Here is an 18,217-nt window from a genome sequence, read left to right on the forward strand (position 1 = left end):
CCTCCACTATGTAAACGACTTGAGGGGATCACTCTTCTTCTTGCTCTTGCCTCGGGGCGTGTTCTTTTTCCCACGTTGAGGCACTTTAGGCCGGTTCTTGGGTACATACCCGACATGAGACTGCGCTGTGCCTGGAAGCGAAGCGATGCGCGGGCGCAAGTAAGATGGGATATGTTTCATGTGCGCTTGGACACGCGCAGGATGCAGCGCACGGTCATGACGAAGATACTCCAAGTCACGAGGATTCTCTTCAAAGTGGGCTTTCAGTGCCTCACTGTTAAGAATCTCTTGCTTGATTTCTTGTATACGCGCTTCCTTGATGGCGGCTTTGGTGACACTACGCAGTGCATCCTCCATTCTGTAGCGAAATGCTTCGACTTGAGTGCGGTCGTAAGTCCATGGATGGATCTGCATGCCACTGCTTTTTTGATCTTCCACGATTTGTTCCCACATTTGTTCGTCGTGCTTGCACGAGGGACAGCACAAAGCCTTCTTCTTGCCAAATTCACGCCTTGGCACGACAAAACTCAGCGCCGTACCAGTGTTACCTGCGCGTGCGGTGCGACCGATGCGGTGGGTATAAGCGCGCGTCGACGTGGGCAAATCAAAGTTGATAACACAAGCGACTGCCACAAAATCAATACCACGCGACACGTTGAACTCCTTGCCCCGTTGAGATGATGTTGTTTTCTTCGATTCTGGTGCTGCATTCGCATCTGTCGCAATGATATAGTCGTACTTGCCCTTGTTAAACTCTTCCACAATATGGAAGCGGCTGTTGACGGGCAACTCTTCGTTCAATACACAGGTACGAAGCCCGAATTGCTCGAGGAATAGCTTTAGTCGATAGCACCTGTCGATATCATTCACAAATAAGAGACACTTGCCACGAATGAGGCGCAGCTTGAGCATCACGTACACTAGTAGAAACTTTTCGTCTTCCGATGTTTCGACATAGTATTGCGACAAATTTTCGGCGAGGGACGTGTCATTCTCAAGACGCAGAACAACGGGATCCTTGAGCATAAGTTCACGGAGTGCCTCAGTGTCATCGTCAAGCGTTGCACTCATGAGAAATGTTTGGTGAGTGCGAGAGAGAAATCCTTCCTGTAAAATCGTCTTCACATCAGTGCCATAGCCATATGAAAGTACCAGATCTGTCTCGTCTATGACGAGCGATTGCAACGAGTCGCGCACGACCAGATCTCCAGCTTGCATGCTAGCAAGTGCGCGCGATGGTGTAGCCACCACTACATCAGGCCTCTCTGAAAGAAGCAGCTTTTGGACGGATGACTTGACAGGTCGAGCAAGGTTTGCCACTCGGACCATATCCTTACAGTATGTCAGTACATCGTTGAGTTGTCGTGTCGCCTGCTCGGCAAGCTCACGAGAGGGTACGAGAACCAATGCACGTGTGGCGGAGTATTCTGTGCTTGATCTCGGGATACCTTGCTTTGTTGCTACAATCTTTTGCAAGATTGGAAGCCCATACGCCAGTGTTTTACCACTGCCTGTCCGAGCCCGAGCTAGGATATCGCGCGCAGCACCACCCAAACTATATTGCAAGGATTCCCTTTGAACAGGTGTCGGTGTGCCAAACTTATTATCCGCCAAGGCACGCAGAATTCGCGCGTCTAAAAGATGCGCATACGCCTGGAAACCGCCTGATCCTGAATCGGATGGCATGGTCAGCAGAAAAAAATTGACGGAAGCAAAAGTCAACTTTTTGGCCTCCACATCGTACTACTTCGTGGATACTTGGTACAAGTATGCCGTGCATCGTCCTATCATTGGTTGCCTCTCCTATTGATTCCTATTTCATGTTACATTTTGTATGATTCTGATATGAGGTGCACGTCACGCAAAGATCCTGATCGGCCAAAAGCTATGCTCCAATTCAGCGCGGATGCAGCACGTGCCACCTCGCTGGAAAACGAGCTCGGACCACACAGAGATACGGACAGGCTCTGTGACTCGCACTTTATGGCATGCTGAGCCTCCGTTCCGATCACTGTCTTTATGTCTGGACGCTGACCGAAGTATACCCTCATGAGCTTTCCAAAATCAGGATCAACGTGCTCGTTGAGTTCGCGCGTCACGTACAGTTCCACCACCACATCAAAGGGCACTTTCTCTGCTAATAATGCCAATTCCAGCAGTTCTGAACGAACCCAATGGATAATGTCGTACGTTCGAATGCACCATAAAAGGCGCACACTTTTGGTAAGACACCTTGTCTTGCCGAGCGCGGCGCGGCGCACAAGGTCTGTCACCTGGGGCAAACAGAACGTGATGCCCGATCCGGCGGCAAACAGCACGGAGTGTTGATAGATATCCAGGCTGTATGTATATCCATAAGGACCATCTAAGGCCGTTATCAAACTCATTGAGCGGATATCCGACACGTCTTTCTCGGTTCCATATAGCGTGCGATCAGAGATGGGTTTTTTCACATCATTTGAACTGCTTTCCGACACGACTCTTGACATTTCGTCGTCTTTGTATTTGGTCTCATCCACACCATGCTTCATTATGTAGTTGTGAATGTGACGTGTGATGCCTTTGCGCACACGCGCCAGTAGCACGAGTTTGTTGGGCAAGTGGGGCGAATAGCTCGGAAGCGACAGACATGTAAATGGATGCGCCTGCGTAGCAGCCATTCCAGGAAAGCGGACAAACACATGTTGTCCTGGACGCCAGCGCAGCGGTGTCACAAAGCTCATGCGAATGAACTTGGCAGGCTCTTCCTGCACCACAGCATGCGAGTGTCCGACCGAGGCAGACACCTCGACTTCTGAGCGACCGCTGGTGAAAAATTCCGTGGAGAACAACACCATCAAAGAGCGACTTAAAATTGAAAAGATCCAAATACCCACCGTAGCCCATAGCCAGACATGCGCGTTAAGAAGATCTTGAACGTGGACGAAAAGACACGCCATCATAATCGTGAACGAAATGACATGTTGTACCACGAAAAACTCGTAGCTCAACCATCGAAAGATGCCGAGACTCGAAATGACGATCCAAAGTAAGAAGAATATCGCCACGGTGCCGGACCAGTAGATCGAGTACGAGTCAGACCAAATGTACTTGAGTCGCTCGTATCCTTCTTCGCGTAACGCTTGCCAAACAAAAGGCACTGTATGCACGATCGAGAGAAACAAGAGCACAATGGCTGCCACTTGATGGTAGAATAACATGTGCGAGTGCGGGATCCCTGTCAATAGTGAAATGGGATTAAACTTGAGGGCCATGGCAAAAATGAATGGTATCATGCCAATAGCCATCATGCCAGTTCGGATCGCCAATGGTGGTGAGCCGTCTTCGTTATGAGGAAAGTAGTGCGGTGTCAAGGCAAAAGCCCACACGACTACTCCGATGATAAAGGCTGCACTAATGACCAAGTACTGGCCCGGAGGTGACTGCCACTTGCCCCAGCGAAACTTGTAGTAGCCCACACCACGGCAGACGGCCGCTAGGAATGTGACACCTGGTATTTTGTTGACGAACAGACCGACGCGTGGATACACCTGGCGTGCCAGACGAAGTCCGTGGATCAACGCACCGACGATCACCAAGGCGCAGAACAAGTACGACATGTACTTGGCATGCCTCACTTGCTCGGACCAAGGGTCGAGGGTATCAGGGAGGTTCTTTTCCTCTTCTGATGGCTGGAACCATCTTGGATCGTCCGAGTGACTATGTAGCTCGTGAAAGGTATCGGGGGAAAGATCCGCCATGGGTATGGAGCAAGGACATCGGGTTGGCTCTCGCCCTCTGCTTCTTTATTAACGAGGCGCTTGCGCCTTGATGCGTCGGAGTGTTTTTTCTCAAAAAAAAAAGGTTCCGACACTTTGAGGTAGGGGCATGACTACCATTAACGTTTAGTCATATGAAGGACCGGGCGCCAGGCGGATGCGGTGCCTGGGAGGCAGGGAGGCTTATGGACGCCCGGCATGTGCGCGGCATCCGTCGTGATGTAATGGTCCGAGAAGGGGCCGCGTGCCATTCCATGGGGCATGCGGACCCATATGCATAGATAAGGGTCGTCCGGGCCGCGCCCCTTAGGAGAAGCCAAGAAGAAAAGTGTCCGAGAATGCACGTGATGCTCTGTGGTAAGGGGCCGACACGTTCCTCCTGGTGGGTGCGCCGAGGAGGGACCCTAAGGGTGCCCACCGCTCTCTTGAATGTCTTCTGAGTCTGAGGTGGCCGCTGACAACACGCTTAAGAGACGAGGGAGCGAGTCACCTCATGCGTGGGCTCATACCGTAACCAACATGCTGCAGCGGATGGACAGGCCTACGGTAGAATGGCACGCCTAGGATGGATGACGCCCCCTTCGACCTGCCTTTTCAACACCTCCACTCCTCGCCGCTGGCCCCGACACGTGTCTCCTTTGAGCATGACATGGGACAGGTTCTGGGCGACGCGTCAGGCGTCGAATGCGTCAAGCGCCACGCATTTTGTTGTAGGCAATGAGGCGGCGGATTTGGACAGCGTGGCATGTGCGATTGCTTACGCGTACTTTGACATGCGGCACGAGTGGATCCCGGTGATCCAGGCGCGTCGATGTGACTTGCGCCTGCGCCGGGAGAATGTCGCGTACCTTGAGCAGTGCGGTATCGATATGGATAAGGTGTGCTGTCTGGATGATGTACCCGACATGCATCGCGGTATGCATGTCGTGCTGGTGGATCATAATCGGGCGACGAAGGCGTTTGAGTCTGCGACGATCGATGCGATATGGGATCACCATGTGGATGAGCACGCTCATCCAGAGGCCCGTGTCCGCGTCGTATGCGAGCCTCATGACGCTGGCTCTTGTGCTAGTGTCCTTGTGACGCACTTCCGCCCATCTCATATGCCTGGGCCCGTGGCTCGACTGCTGTACGGTGCCATGCTGCTCGATACCCTGTGTTGGGACGAAAAGGCGGGCAAGTTCCATGCGATAGACCGAGCTGCACAGCAACACCTCGCTCCTTTCGTGGCCTGCGATGATGATGCGGCGCTGTACCGCGAGCTGTTGCGCCTACGCAACGACACATCGCACTTGACCGTGTCGGATCACTTGCGTCGCGACTATAAGCACATGACGTGCCCCGCCCCGAATGGCGCATGGTCCATCGGTATGGCGTCTGTCACACAGCCGCTACGTGAGATGGTGTCAGCGCCGACCTTTCTGGACGAGGTGCGCACATACGCACGGCAGCAAGCTGTGCATGTGCTCATGATATTGGCTGGCTACGAACGCGACGGCACATGGCATCGCGAACTGTTCTTTTTTGCATGGCATCCGAGTGCCAAGGCTCTGGCCGACGCGCTGGCATCGCTCCGGACGCACTACGTCGACTTGACGGCCCTGCCGCTGGCCCTGCCTGAGCACGATGGCTATGCCGTGGCATGGACACAGCACGACCTGCGTGCGACGCGGAAGCAGTTTGTCCCCGCGATGAAGCTGGCATGTGAGCACGTTGCATGCCCTTAAAAGTCAAAGCCGGCTTGGCGGAACACGTCGAGATCCGAGCCGACGCGGCACGACGGCACGAGGTCTGCGCGGTTCATCACGAGCAGCGTGCTGCGCAGGGTATTCCACAAGCCCTCGCTTTCCTTGGCGTGTGACAGAGGCATGGACGCCGAGTCAGGTGCGTCGGGCATCGACTGCGACCGCTGCAGTGCCAGCGCGGAGAGCAAGTGTTCGACCGCCTCGTGGTGCGCGCCGAGATTCATGCACGACACGCTCAGGTTGTAGATGGCGCGTGTGAACGAAGGACGCAGTTCCAAGGCGCGGTGGTATGCATCGGTCGCGAGCTCCGAGTTGCCGCCGTTCGCGAGCGTCGCGCCCAGCCGGTTCCACAGCTGGCAGTCGTTCGGCCGCGACGCAAGCGCCGCCTGGAAGCAGTCTTTCGCCTGCTCATAGCTGTACGTCGAGTAGTACAGCAGACCAAGTCCCACCTGGATGTCCGGCGACATGGTGCCGCGGGCTGCGTCTCTGCGCGCGGCCTGCAGAAAGAGGTCGCGCACGTAGTTGACGCGTGCCCAGGGATCCGTGTGCTCGTTCGGCAGTGCAGGGAACTCGGGCGACGGAGCGAGGTGCGGATGCGAGCGTGCCAAGTACCGGAGCAGCGTCACGTTCGCTGCCTGGTCATACCCCTCGTTGATGTACGACACGGCGAGCGACATGAGCGCCTCAAGATTCGACGAGTCGATGCGCACGGCCTCTTCGAGCGCCTGAATCGCCTTTTCTTCATGCTCGTTCATAGCATGGCACTCGCCCAGCCGCTGCCATGCACGCGACCGCTCGGCCCGCGAGAGGTCAATCTCGTCCGACACCTGCTGACTCTCGACGTCGCGCTGCGTCGCGACTTCGAAAAGACGCGCCGCCTCCGTCAAGCTGCCGTTGTTCTCGAGTAAGCGCATGCCCTCCGCATACGGCGTCGCATGCCCCGCAAACGGATTGTGGGCCTCGTACTCGTAAGTGCCCAGCCTCGGGAAACCAGCCTCGTCCACGTCGCCCAGCCATTCGCGCCGCAGCCTGGCTTCCGCCTCGCCCAGGCCGTCTTCTTCCGACAGACCCAGCTCACCCGGGCCCAGGCCGCCGCCTGGATGCGTCGAGGCCAGTGGATCCTCGTTCGCCACCGCCTCCATTAGCTCTCGTTCCCACTTGGCCAGCTCGTCCGACTTGTCCAGCAGGCTCGGGTCCTTCAGGGTATTCCACAGCTCTTCGAAACGGGGATTCGAATCGTGCACTTCATCTCGTAGCCGCGCCTGCATCTCTCGCAGCTCATGGAGCTCGGCGTCCTCGTCGTTCTGCGTCTCGCGCTGCTTGCCCTTGTCGGTGGCCGCTGGAGCTGACGCCGCCTCAGCCTCCATGCGACGAAACTGCTCGTCCCACGTGGCGTCGTCCCACTCCGCGAGTCGAGGAGCGGCCGGCTCCAAAGTGGTCCTCGCGGCTGGTGGCGCATAGCTGGCGAGTCCCGCGTATACACCGCCGCCAAAGCGGCCAGGTCCCGCTGCATGCATGCCAAGACGCATCGGCGCTGCTTCCTCCGCCGTGGGCGGCGGCCGCTGCGCGTGAAACTGCTCCGTCCACGCACTCGGCCGGCCTGGCGCCGGCGCCGGTGGTCGCTGCTGCATCTCCTGTGCCCACGCACTCGATGGCGGCGCGCGCATTTGCATGGCCTCCATTTCCGAGCGCATGGCATGCATATCGAAGGGCAGCGCGCCCGTCGCTGGCGGCTGCCGCAGAAAGGCGTCCATGTCCTGCGCCCCACCGCCAACGCCACCCGGCCGCGTGCGGAATCCAGGGCGCTGCATCATGCCCGGCTGCGTCTGCACGGCATCCTGCTGGAGGGACCTGTCTGTCTGCGTATGTTTCAGGAACTGCGACAAGTGATTTTGCGATGCCGAGCACTCGGCGCCCGACAGCATCGACTGGAACGCCATGGTGAACGTCCTCGGCCAACCCCACACGCTCCGCCGCCGATCGCTCGCCGGCCGGACATGTCACGTGATCTCTACCAACCCTGAAAGTCGCCAAAGCCGCTGCGACGTGCGCGGCGAGGCGGCGGACTTGGGCGGCGCTGGCGGGTCGAGAGACTCGCTAGGCCGTGCTCGTCCGCGGGCGCCGTCATCGACGGCGGTGCATCGGTGGACGACGCGTCCTTGGTGGGCAAGCGCGTGCCGAGCCACGTGGTCCGATCGTCTTCGCGCTTGCGGCGCTTGAGCTCACGACGCGCTCGTTCCTCGTCGTTTGGATGCTCGCGGCGCGCCTTGGCGTCGCGGCGCTCGATGTACGTAGCGAAGGGGTCTTCGAATACTTGTGCCTCGATCAGCTCGATCGGTCGAATGGGCTGCGTCGTGTCCGGCACATTCGGCACGCGTTCCAGCGCGTCCAGCACGCGGAAAGAGTCCTCGCCGAGTAGGGTGCCAAACACTGTGTGCTTTGCGTCGAGATGCGGCGTCGCGCGGTACGTGATGAAAAACTGCGAGCCGTTCGTGTTCACGCCCTTGTTGGCCATCGACACCATGCCGCGGCTCGTGTGTCGATGCGCGCCGGGAAGGCATAGCTCGTCTTCGAACGGCTGGCCCCAGATCGACTCGCCGCCGCGCCCTGTCCCCGTAGGATCGCCGCCTTGGATCATGAAGCCCGGCACGTTGCGGTGGAAGGTGGTATGGTGGTAGGTGCCGCGTTGACACAGTGCCACAAAATTGTAGCAGGTGCGTGGCGCCTTGTGGACGAACAGCTCGAGTACCAACGCGCCAAAGTTGGTTTGCAGACGCACGACGGCATTCTTGGTCTGGCGAGACGACAGCGCCTCGAACATGGCGGCTTCCTCGTCGACGGCGATCTCTTCCGTGCGTGTCCGAGGCGTCAGACTCGACGACGTAAAGCTCGCGGCTGAGCGGCCGGTCGATGTGCCCGTCGTACGGGCCGCCTGCGCCTCTCGAGGTGTGTCGCGTGCCTGTTCTTTGGGCTGCCGGTGCTGACGAAGCTGCGCCAGCAGGGATTGTGTGCTGCCCGTCGCAGCGGCATTCACGTCCTCTGACGTAGGCTTCGGCGCCAACGTGAGGTGGTGTTGGACGTGGTACATTTGTTGCATCGTGCGACGGCCGAGGTCATGCGGATCCTGGAGCGTGATGATATCGCTCTTGGTGAAGGGTACGTCTGTCGCGAGATCGCGCATCATTTTCGGCTTGACATTCAGCTGCTGCACAGTCTCAAAGAGGTATACGTGCCCCGAGGGCCGAATCGCGACCATGTGGCTGTGATCGGTGAACTCGCGCATCGAGACAGCGTCGTACCACTGCCCACGCTCGTTGCGCGATATGTGCAGGTCGAGCATCTCGTCCAACGTCGCAGGCTCGCCGCTCGCGGGACTCTTGCCATAGTGCTGCACAAACGCGACGAGGGCCTCCTTGTCACACACGAGGCCGTCACGGACGAGGCACGCCGGCTGCGTCCATGGCTGGTACGTGATCGCACACATATGGAACGGCACGATCACCGGCTTTTCCCGCTGTGCGCCTTTCGTGGCGCCATGCTGCCCATATACGCCGCTGTACTCGGACGGCGTAATGAACAGCTTGTCATTGGCACCGTGTCCCATGGTGGAGGACAACCACCGCGCCCGCGGTGGTTGTCCTCCACCATGCGCGGATGCCAGGGGCTCGGCGCCGCGGCCCTGCTGGCCGCCGGCGCGCTGGCGAACACCGAGATGGTGCGGGTGGATCCGTCGCTATGTGCGCCCGAGACGAATGAGCTTGTGCGACAAGGGCCATGGTACGTGGGTGGCCGCCACTGACGCAGGCCGGTCATGCAGGCGCGTTCTGAGCCGCGCCGATTCGAGCTACGTCGCGACGAGCAGGGCATGTGGGTAGCACTGCACATGCCCGCACCCGGCTCGTACCAACTGCGGCTATCTGCGCCAGCGCCTGTATGTATGCTGCACTGACACTAGGTGGCGGCTTCGTATTCGCTAGAGATACACGCGCCCGATGAGGTGCTGACACACACAGCGCGCGGCACAGCCCCCTGTGCCTTTGCGCTGGCACGCGTCGAGGCCCAAGCGCAGGGCGTGCCTATACCGCCCGCCACCGACGCCCATGCGGACGAGCGAGGAACGCACGTCGCAGGCGAGGAGCGCGCGTCCATACCCATCGACCTCGTATTCGAGCGGCTTTACCTTGGCTTCCTGCCCGCGACGGCGCTCCACATGATCGTCGTCATGGTGCTAGTCGTCGTGCCGACCGTCTCGCTCGTCCTGCGTCCGATGCAGCGCGTGTGTGGAGGTGTGCCGCGCTCATAGAATCGTGTTCCTTGTCTCTGCATGTCCACGGTCCTCGAGGCGCTGACACCGTGTGTGCTGCCGCCGACGGTGTCAGAGAGCTGCGCTGCGCGGACGGCGAGCACGGACGGCGAGAGGGTGTATGTCGGGACGACGGACGGCTTCGTGTATGGGTGGCGCGCCACGCAGCCGTGGACGCTGCGTGTGCGTGTCTCGTCCGCGGGCCGAGCCGTGGAAAAGATCGTCGTGCTGCGCGACTGTGGCGCGATCGCTGTGCTGTGCGACCACGCCGTGCAATTTTATACGTACCCAGATATGTCGTCGGTGCACCGCGCCTACTCGGCGATCCGCGGCGTCGTCCAAGTCGCTGTGGATGAGCGCGACCCGAGCCGTGCGTCGCTGTGCGTCATCAAGCGGCAGAACCTGTGGGTCGTGGGCCTAGACGATGCCGGCTGGTTTGTGCGTCAGGACATGCCTATCCCTCGTGACGCTTTTATTGCGCACCGCTACGGCGACGTGGTGTGCCTCGCGACACGGACGGCGTATGCGCTCGTCCACCTCCCGACGGGCGTATGCACACCCGTTGGCCTGCCGATTTCGCAAAGCACGCAAGAGGGCTCGGCGCGCACCAGGCCGGCGATCGTGCCTGTGCCGGGCGACATGCCGTGCTTCCTGATCACGTCGCACTCGGAGCACGGCACGTTGGGCGTCTTTTTGCGCGCGGATGGCGAGCCTACCGCGCGCCTTGTCGAGTGGCCGTCGCATCCGCGGGCGGTCGTGGCGAGTCCGCTGCACCTCGTGGCGCTTCTGCGCAATGATACCATCCACCTGCACGACCTTGTCTCGCTGCGGCGCGTCGCGATCCTCCGAGCTGACGTCGATGACCGCTACCTGGTGCGTGTGGCGCCGCCATCGCCCGCGCTGCTGCCCCGCCGGCCTGTGCCGAGCGCGCAGGTGCTGCCGTCGCGCGTGTACCCGGCCGAGCTGCCGCGCGGATGGCTGGGATGGTCGCCCGTGTCGGTGCTGGTGGGCGGCCGACGCGGTCTGCGTGCGCTGGCGTCGCCGATGTCCAGCAGCGCTGCGCTCCTAGACACGGGGCGCGCGGACGACGAGGCGGCGATGCAGTACCTGGGCGTGTCGCACCTGCGCGAGGGACGCTTTGCGTGTGCGGCGGCGTACCTGCGCCGCTTTCCGCCGGCTTTGCTGCTGACGCTGTGGCCTGCGCTGTATGGTGGGCACCGCACGTACCTGTGTGAGGCGGCCGCCGGTGTGTGGGCGAGGCTGCCGGCGACGATCGACGAGGTGATTTCGCAGCATCTCGCGTGGAACTATGTGCCGGCCGTGGATGAGCACGATGCCTCGCTCGTGTATTTGCACGCGCAGCTGCGCCGACGTGCCGACGATATGCTGGCGTGGGTGCTGGCGTCGCAGGATGCCGGCTCGACGGCGCGTGTGCAAATAGCGCTGGCGCGCGATCCGCATGCGCCGCTCACGGCGCTGCCGGCGCTGGCGTCGTGCGACGTGCCGACGATCCGGGGCGTGGCGGAGTCGCTGGGCCGCCATGATCTCGTGCTGGCCTTGTACCGCGCGCACCAGCGGTACGCGGACGCCGCGCAGTATGCGTGCTTGCACGACGATGTGCCAGGCGTGCTGGAGCAGGTGGCGAGCCTGGCGCCGGCGGACTTGTGGGTGTGCTGGCTGTGGCTCGTGCGTCGCGACGTGGTGCCGTCGGTGTCGCTGCCGTGGGACGACCTGCCGCACCGCGACGAGGCGTGGCAGGCGCTGTGTGCGATCGAGACGCCGGCGGCGCTCGCGACGATGGAGCGCGTCGTGCTGACGGCGTCGTCGCACGTGGACGTATCGATGCAGCTCGACGTGTTGGCGCGCGTCCGAGACGACGTGCACAAGGCGTGCCTGTGGCTCGAGTACGGGCCGCCTGCGCTGCTAGCGCAGACGACGCGCCACCCGCTGGAAGACGCGATCGTGCATGCGAAGCACGACCGCTTCGTCGACGCGCTGGCGTGCCTCGTGCGTGCGCGTGCCTTCGAGGCCGCCGACGATCTGTGCATGCACGGCAGCCCATGGCCCGTGCCGCGCGCGCGATCGATCGCGCGCGGGCCGTATACCCACCTCGTGCCGACGAAGGCGGCGCGGACATGGACGCGTGCTCAGCAAGCGCAGCTTTTGTACGTGCTCCTGGACATGTACGTCGACGCGCACCTCGATGCGCCGGCTCAGGCGCTCCTCGCTCGGCATGCCGCGTCCTACGACCTCGTCCGCGTCCTAGCGCACGTGCCGCCTACGTGGCCGGTCCGAGCCGTTGCGCCGTACCTCGTCGAGGTCCTGCGCGCGTCGTCGCATGCGCGCTACCGCGCTGGCGTGACCAAGTCGATCGCGCACAAGGTGCGTCTCGACGCCGCCGATACCCTGTGGCGCCACGTCCGAGCCCAGGGGGGCCATGTGGCGCCGCCGCCGCCGCCGTCGTTTTCATAGCCTCCACCACGTTGCATGTGGCCGACGCTGCGGCGCCTCCGAATGCCACCGAGTGTGACGCTGACGCGTGAGGAGGGTTTCCTGTGCACGCTGCTGGACGATGCGTGCCGCTGGATGCAGACGACGAATCCGAGTGTGGATGTCGATGGCGCGTCACGCACGTACGCGGACCTGAGCCACCGGCCGACGGCGACGACGCCGTGTGAGGCGCGGATCGCGGGTGGCTGGGTGCGGGACAAGCTGCTGGGCCTTCCGTCGCATGATCTGGACGTGTCGCTGTCGTCGATGACGGGCCACCACTTTGCGCTGTTCCTCAAGGCGTATCTGGAGAGCGAGGTGTTTCCGCGCACGCCGCTGGCGCGCGAGATGCAAGAGGCGGCGCCGAGTCATGCGCGGATCAGCCACATTGGCAAGATCGCCGCGAATCCCGAGCAGAGCAAGAACCTCGAGACGGCGACGGCGCGCGTCCTGGGCTTTGACCTCGACTTTGTGAACCTGCGCAAGGAGGTGTACGAGGGCACGCACCGCATACCCATCATGTCGTTCGGCACGCCACTCGAGGATGCGATGCGCCGTGACATGACCGTGAATGCCCTCTTCTACAACGTGCACACCGCTGCGATCGAGGACTGGACGCAGCATGGCCTCGCGGACCTGCGCGACGGCATCGTGCGCACGCCGATGGACCCGACGGCGACGTTCACCGACGACCCCCTGCGCATCCTCCGGTGCGTGCGCTTCGGCAGCCGCTTTGGCTACGCGATCCACCCCGATATCCTCGCGGCCCTCGCGGCGCCCGCGTCGCCCCTGCACGCCGCGCTCGCGAGCAAGGTGAGCCGCGAGCGCGTCGGCATCGAAGTCGACAAGATGCTCTCAGGCCGCGATCCACGCTATGCGCTGCAGCTCCTCGCGCAGCTCCAGCTGTACTGGGTCGTCTTTATGCCGCCGCCAGCGCTGTCGCAGCGCATGGGCCGGTCGAGCGATCACGGCGCGCACATCGACGAGCTCGTGCACGACGCGCCCGACGAGCGCGCCGCGCTCAGCCTCAGCGACTGCTTCGACAGCCTCCTGCGCGGCACCTCGCCCCTGTGGTCGCGCCTGCCGACCGACTGGCTCGCGCGCGTGCGCTCGCCAGAGTGGCGCGCCCAGCGCCGCCTCGTGTGGTACGCGATCGCGCTGTATCCCCTGCGGGACCTCTACATCCAAGCGAAAAAGCAGCCTGCGTGGGCCGGCGCCGTGACGCTCAGCGCGGGCCTCAAGCTCGGGCACCGCACGACGAAGGACCCCGTCACGAGCCTCGTGCGCGCGGCGTCGCTGCTCACGCGCCCGCGTCTCGCGCGCTTCGTGCCGGCGCCGTGCCTCACGCGCCGCTCGACGATCGGCCTCCTGCTGCGGCACCACGACGTGTCGCAGCCCAAGATGGACGTCGCGCTCGACAATGCGCTGCTGGTCGCGCTCCTCTACGACCTCGCGACGCATGGCCTCGACACGCCCGAAGCCGCGGCGATCGTCGACGAGCATGCCGCGTTTTGGGCCTACGTACGCGACGAGCACCTCGCGGCCTACATCCACGCAAAGCCGCTCGTCGATGGACGCCAAGTCGCCACGGCGCTCGGCTGCGACGTGTGCCTGCTGAGCCGCATTCTGCCCTACGTGACGGCCTGGGATATGGACCATGTGGACGACGAGCCGGACCGCCCCGGCCGCTGCCTCGCCGCCCTGCAGCGTGCGTGGGCGGACGGGCACATGGTGCCGGTGTCGGAGCGCACGACGCGCGCCAAGTCGTCCTAGGCCCGCGACGTGCGTGCCTGGTAGTACTGGCCATCGTCCCACAAAGCCTGGCGGTACACGTCCGCCTGCACGCTGGGCGGCGGTGCGTCAAAGTGCGCGGCGAGGGGCGCATCGAGGAGCGGCGCGCCCGGCTCGTCGCTCGGGTCGTGGTACGGCGCGACAAACGGGTGGGCAAGGCACGCCTCGACGGTCATGCGCTGCGCCGGGTCCATGACGACGGTGCGCGCGAGAAAGTCGAGGGCGTCGGCGGGGACGTGCGGCAGCAGCGAAGCCCACGACTTGCCGGCGCACCACGGCAGCGAGCGTACGTAGTCGAGCGCGCGGACGGCGCACTGCGCCGAGATGCTCTCGATCGAAGCGGAGCCCAGCACCTCGAGAATGAGCATCATTTGGTGGTGGTAGTCCTTGCCGGGGAACAGCGGCTCGCCCGTGAGCATCTCGAACAGCGTGCACCCGACGGACCAGATGTCGACGGCCTTGGTGTACGAGCGGCTCGAGAGCATGATCTCCGGCGCGCGGTACCAGCGCGTCGCGACGTACTCTGTGAGCTGCAAGTCGCGGCGCGTGTGCCGCGCCATGCTGCGGGCGAGCCCAAAGTCGCAGATCTTGAGGTCGCAGTTCGCGTTGACGAGCAGGTTGCTGGGCTTGATGTCGCGGTGCAGCACACCCGCCGCGTGGATCGGCTTGAGGCCGCGCAGGATCTGGTACGTAAAGTACTGCGCATGATCGTGGCTCAGCGCCTGCGTGCGCACGACGCGGTACAGGTCCGTGTCCATCATCTCCTGCACAAAGTACATGTCCTGGTACGAGAAGCGGTCGCCCGGCACGACGACATCCAGCAGCTTGATGATGTTCTCGCAGCCGCTGTGCTCGTGAAAGTAGCGCAGCAGGCGCAGCTCACGCAGCGTGCGCACCGCCAGCAGGTGGTGCTCGAACGGCGCGACGCGCTTGATCGCGACGCGCGCGCCGGTGCGCCGGTGCACGGCGCTGAACACGACGCCGTACCCGCCCTCGCCAATGATCGAGGCCACCTGGTAGTGCCGCCCCACATCCTCGCGCGCCTTGCGGATCACCGCCGCGCGGCGGTCCTCCTTGCGCGTCTCGGTCTGCTGCGCCAACTCGCGCAGGTGCTGGACACGCACGCCCGGCATGCGGTGCGACGGGATGCGCGAAGCGTCTTCCACAGCTTGTACAGCGGCCATACAGACATGCTCTACATCGTGCGCCCCCTTTTTGTACCTATGCCACCCGTCCAGCGCCGCACACAAAGAGGCCCCGGCACCCACGTCTGATTGTGCTCGGCTGCAGGCACCTCCACCTCCGCCTGCACGGGCCTCGGACGCCGCCGTGTCGTTGGCTGCACCGGATGCGAGCAGGACACGATTTACGACTGCTTCGCCTTGGCCTGCCGCTGCTTGGCCCGCATCTCGATAAAGAGACCCACAAACACAATCGCCACACCGATCCACTGCAGCGACCGCAGCTGGTGCTGGTACACCGCAATCGAGAGCAGCATCGTAAACAGCTTGCGCGTCACCTGGCGTTAGTAGTGTGTACGTACCGTAATCGACACAAGCGTCAGACTGCCGAAGCGCTCGAGCGTTTCGAAAATCGCAATTTGCCCCGCCGCGCCGGCCATAGCGTACGCAAGCACGTCGCGCGCCGCGTCGGGATGCCGCACGAGAAACTGCACGCCCGACACGAGCTGCGGCGTGAGCGACAGCGTCGGCACCTGCAGACCGGCCATCAGAAGCTGCGCAGCCCAGTGAGGATGCAGTAGCGAGCCCACGTACAGACGCGCATGCGCCACGAGATAGGACACGGCGCCCGCCGGCACCAGCAGCGCCGTGAGCATGTACGTCGCCGACACGGCATTCATCACGAGCATCATCTGCGTGCCAGACACGTACGAGCCATACGTCGCAAACACCTCGTCCTGCGTGCTGTTCGTCGTGCCGTCCAGCAGCAGATGAATCGCCAAGAGCACCATGCCCAGCACACTGTTGCCCCGCACGCCGCCGGGACTCGTCTTGGAGCCGAGCGCCATAAACATCCACACACCCAGCGTCACAAGCGCGACGACCACATACTTGTACGCGGCAAAGTGGCGGCGGTACAGCAGCACGTTCATGACCAGCACCGGCACGAGCTTGCTCGACTTGGCCAGCGTAATAGCAGGAAACGACAAGTGACGCAGCGCCACAATACTCAGCCACGACGCCGTGGACTGCAGCGCCGACACCAGCAGGTACTGCAGGAGCAGCGGCGACACGTACCGACGCACGCCACGCACCGGCACCTGCTTCTTCCCACGAGCCACGAGCGCCCGGTCACACCCAGACGGCGTGAGCACATCGAGACCCAGGCGCGTCAACAGACCGCGCTCCGTCGAGCCGCGCCGGCGATACATCAGGTACGCCATCGCCATCACACACGAACAGAGCGCCTGCACGCCGTTGAGAAGCACGCCGTACTCAAAGCGCTCGCCGACACGAAACGCATCGAGCGGGTCGCCCGTATGGTACACGGTGCTCGTGATCTTCTCCTGAAGCAGACCCCACACAAGAAACGCCGTGTAAATCGCTAGCGCACACAGCGCGAGCTGCAGCACCCCGTTGCGTGCCGCGGCCATCGTGGTCGTAGCCACCCCGCCGCCGCGGGGCCTCCTGGCGTCGGGCGACACAATCCACGTGGGTTGGTCATACACGCCTCCATTACTGCAGCGTCGCGCGCCAGCTATGAGTAAAGGTATGGACGTTGCCGTGGCTCTCGACGAGCTTGGCCAAAAACGCCTCGTCGTTCGGCGTCGTCCAGATGACGCGCTCGCGATGCAGGAGATCAAGGATCGAGGCAGCCTCGTTGCGGTGCAGCGGCGCACCGACATCCAGGGGCGACAAGGCCGCAGCGCGCGCCGAGGCCAGATGGGTATCGTTGACCTGGGCGTAGGCGTGCGGCTCGCGCACGCGCGTGGCAGAGCCGCGGCACGACAGCGTCGCCCACACGCGCGACCACGGCACGGGCGCGCCGTGCGCCGAGCACTGCTCACGCAGCGCGACGAGCAGGGCATCAGGGGCCGGGAAATCGGCGTGCGCCGAGCTCAGCGCGCTCAGCACCACGGCCTGTGAGCGCGGCGTCAGGACGAGGTCGCGCAGCGCACGTGGCACAGCGAGCTCGTAGGCCTCGAGCGGCACGTAGTCCGGATCCCTGTACGAGGACGTCATGAAATAGGCCTGGACATCGTCGATCGCCACGACGAACGGCACCTCGGTCTGCTGCGTCAGCGTGCGCAGGACCTGCTCGAGCGCCAGCTGCCGCACATGCGCATTTTCGTCCGCGAGGGCGTGGCGGATCATGCTCTCGAGCGTGCCGCCCGGCACACGCACGCCCTCGACGTGCGCGTCGGGCGCTTCGATCCGCTTCAGGATGCGGCCATTCACCTGCAAGAGGGCCTGGAGCAGGTGCGTCGCCACCTCCGGCTGCAGGTACGTTGCAAACGCGGGTGAGTACGTGTACGGCGACGACGAGTTGATCAGGGCGATGCTGCGGGGCACATACAGCACGGCCGACTCGGACTCGACGGCCTGAGCGACGGCCTGCAGCAGGTACGTCGACTTGCCGCAGCCCGGCTCGCCGATGAGCAGGTGCTTTCCCTGGCCACACTGCAGCACGTCCTTCGTCGCTTCGCGCACGATCGTGCGCGGCTTGGGCTGCAGAGCCTGCGCGCGCGACAATTCGCGCGGGAGGCCAAAGGCATCGAAGGCCGCGAGGGTGCGCTTGGACCACGCAAGAGCGTCGCCTGGCACGCCCTCGCGCAGCGCGGAGGCGCCCTTCAGGACAGGCAGATCGGACATGTCGGGCTGCTGGGCATAGTGCGTCGTCGCCTTGGACAGCTGGCTGGACGTATCGACGCCACCTCGGCGCAGGCCGCCTGTGCGGCGCTCGCCCGTGAGCTGGCCGCGACGGACCGACACCTTTTTCTTCGGCGCGGCCGGCTTAGGCGCAGCACGCACGGCAGCTGTCGTGGCGAACGTGCGCAGCGGCGCCCATCCCACTCGTTCCACGCGCCGCAACATGGGTCGTCGGAAGGAAGAAAAACGCGGCGGCCGTTCTGCCGCCGCCTCATGGCTTAGATAAGCACACCGCCCAGG

General features: G+C 62.9%; 11 protein-coding genes across 11 annotated transcripts; 4 read left to right on the forward strand and 7 right to left on the reverse strand.

Annotated features, from left to right (window-relative positions):
- Positions 1-6: 6 nt before the first annotated feature.
- On the reverse strand, positions 7-1,686 carry MRET_3302 (ATP-dependent RNA helicase DDX56/DBP9; the record flags this gene model as incomplete). The annotated part of the gene is made up of 1 exon (XM_027629929.1): positions 7-1,686. One exon carries the CDS (start codon positions 1,684-1,686, stop codon positions 7-9), a length of 1,680 nt encoding a protein of 559 aa, XP_027485298.1.
- Positions 1,687-1,823: 137 nt separating this feature from the next.
- Positions 1,824-3,740, reverse strand: MRET_3303 (transmembrane component; the record flags this gene model as incomplete). The annotated part of the gene is made up of 1 exon (XM_027629930.1): positions 1,824-3,740. The coding sequence occupies one exon, from the start codon at positions 3,738-3,740 to the stop codon at positions 1,824-1,826; it is 1,917 nt and encodes a 638-aa protein (XP_027485383.1).
- Positions 3,741-4,309: 569 nt separating this feature from the next.
- Positions 4,310-5,485, forward strand: MRET_3304 (exopolyphosphatase; the record flags this gene model as incomplete). Its single annotated transcript, XM_027629931.1, has 1 exon — positions 4,310-5,485. One exon carries the CDS (start codon positions 4,310-4,312, stop codon positions 5,483-5,485), a length of 1,176 nt encoding a protein of 391 aa, XP_027485390.1.
- On the reverse strand, positions 5,482-7,443 carry MRET_3305 (peroxin-5; the record flags this gene model as incomplete). The annotated part of the gene is made up of 1 exon (XM_027629932.1): positions 5,482-7,443. The coding sequence occupies one exon, from the start codon at positions 7,441-7,443 to the stop codon at positions 5,482-5,484; it is 1,962 nt and encodes a 653-aa protein (XP_027485389.1).
- A 71-nt stretch (positions 7,444-7,514) lies between these two features.
- Positions 7,515-9,107, reverse strand: MRET_3306 (peptidyl-prolyl cis-trans isomerase-like 2; the record flags this gene model as incomplete). Its single annotated transcript, XM_027629933.1, has 1 exon — positions 7,515-9,107. One exon carries the CDS (start codon positions 9,105-9,107, stop codon positions 7,515-7,517), a length of 1,593 nt encoding a protein of 530 aa, XP_027485388.1.
- A 42-nt stretch (positions 9,108-9,149) lies between these two features.
- Positions 9,150-9,806, forward strand: MRET_3307 (uncharacterized protein; the record flags this gene model as incomplete). Its single annotated transcript, XM_027629934.1, has 3 exons — positions 9,150-9,280; positions 9,308-9,434; positions 9,459-9,806. The coding sequence occupies 3 exons, from the start codon at positions 9,150-9,152 to the stop codon at positions 9,804-9,806; spliced, it is 606 nt and encodes a 201-aa protein (XP_027485387.1).
- A 21-nt stretch (positions 9,807-9,827) lies between these two features.
- MRET_3308 (beta receptor associated protein 1) lies at positions 9,828-12,278 on the forward strand (the record flags this gene model as incomplete). Its single annotated transcript, XM_027629935.1, has 1 exon — positions 9,828-12,278. One exon carries the CDS (start codon positions 9,828-9,830, stop codon positions 12,276-12,278), a length of 2,451 nt encoding a protein of 816 aa, XP_027485381.1.
- A 15-nt stretch (positions 12,279-12,293) lies between these two features.
- On the forward strand, positions 12,294-14,069 carry MRET_3309 (tRNA nucleotidyltransferase; the record flags this gene model as incomplete). Its single annotated transcript, XM_027629936.1, has 1 exon — positions 12,294-14,069. One exon carries the CDS (start codon positions 12,294-12,296, stop codon positions 14,067-14,069), a length of 1,776 nt encoding a protein of 591 aa, XP_027485380.1.
- MRET_3310 (mitogen-activated protein kinase 1/3) lies at positions 14,066-15,271 on the reverse strand (the record flags this gene model as incomplete). Its single annotated transcript, XM_027629937.1, has 1 exon — positions 14,066-15,271. The coding sequence occupies one exon, from the start codon at positions 15,269-15,271 to the stop codon at positions 14,066-14,068; it is 1,206 nt and encodes a 401-aa protein (XP_027485537.1).
- A 182-nt stretch (positions 15,272-15,453) lies between these two features.
- MRET_3311 (solute carrier family 35 (UDP-galactose transporter), member B1) lies at positions 15,454-16,701 on the reverse strand (the record flags this gene model as incomplete). Its single annotated transcript, XM_027629938.1, has 2 exons — positions 15,454-15,606; positions 15,631-16,701. 2 exons carry the CDS (start codon positions 16,699-16,701, stop codon positions 15,454-15,456), a joined length of 1,224 nt encoding a protein of 407 aa, XP_027485438.1.
- An 82-nt stretch (positions 16,702-16,783) lies between these two features.
- On the reverse strand, positions 16,784-18,142 carry MRET_3312 (small subunit ribosomal protein S29; the record flags this gene model as incomplete). Its single annotated transcript, XM_027629939.1, has 1 exon — positions 16,784-18,142. The coding sequence occupies one exon, from the start codon at positions 18,140-18,142 to the stop codon at positions 16,784-16,786; it is 1,359 nt and encodes a 452-aa protein (XP_027485439.1).
- Between the last annotated feature and the right edge of the window lie 75 nt (positions 18,143-18,217).

The sequence above is a fragment of the Malassezia restricta genome, chromosome V, assembly GCF_003290485.1.
Source record: "Malassezia restricta chromosome V, complete sequence".
In the NCBI taxonomy this organism is placed as follows: domain Eukaryota; kingdom Fungi; phylum Basidiomycota; class Malasseziomycetes; order Malasseziales; family Malasseziaceae; genus Malassezia; species Malassezia restricta.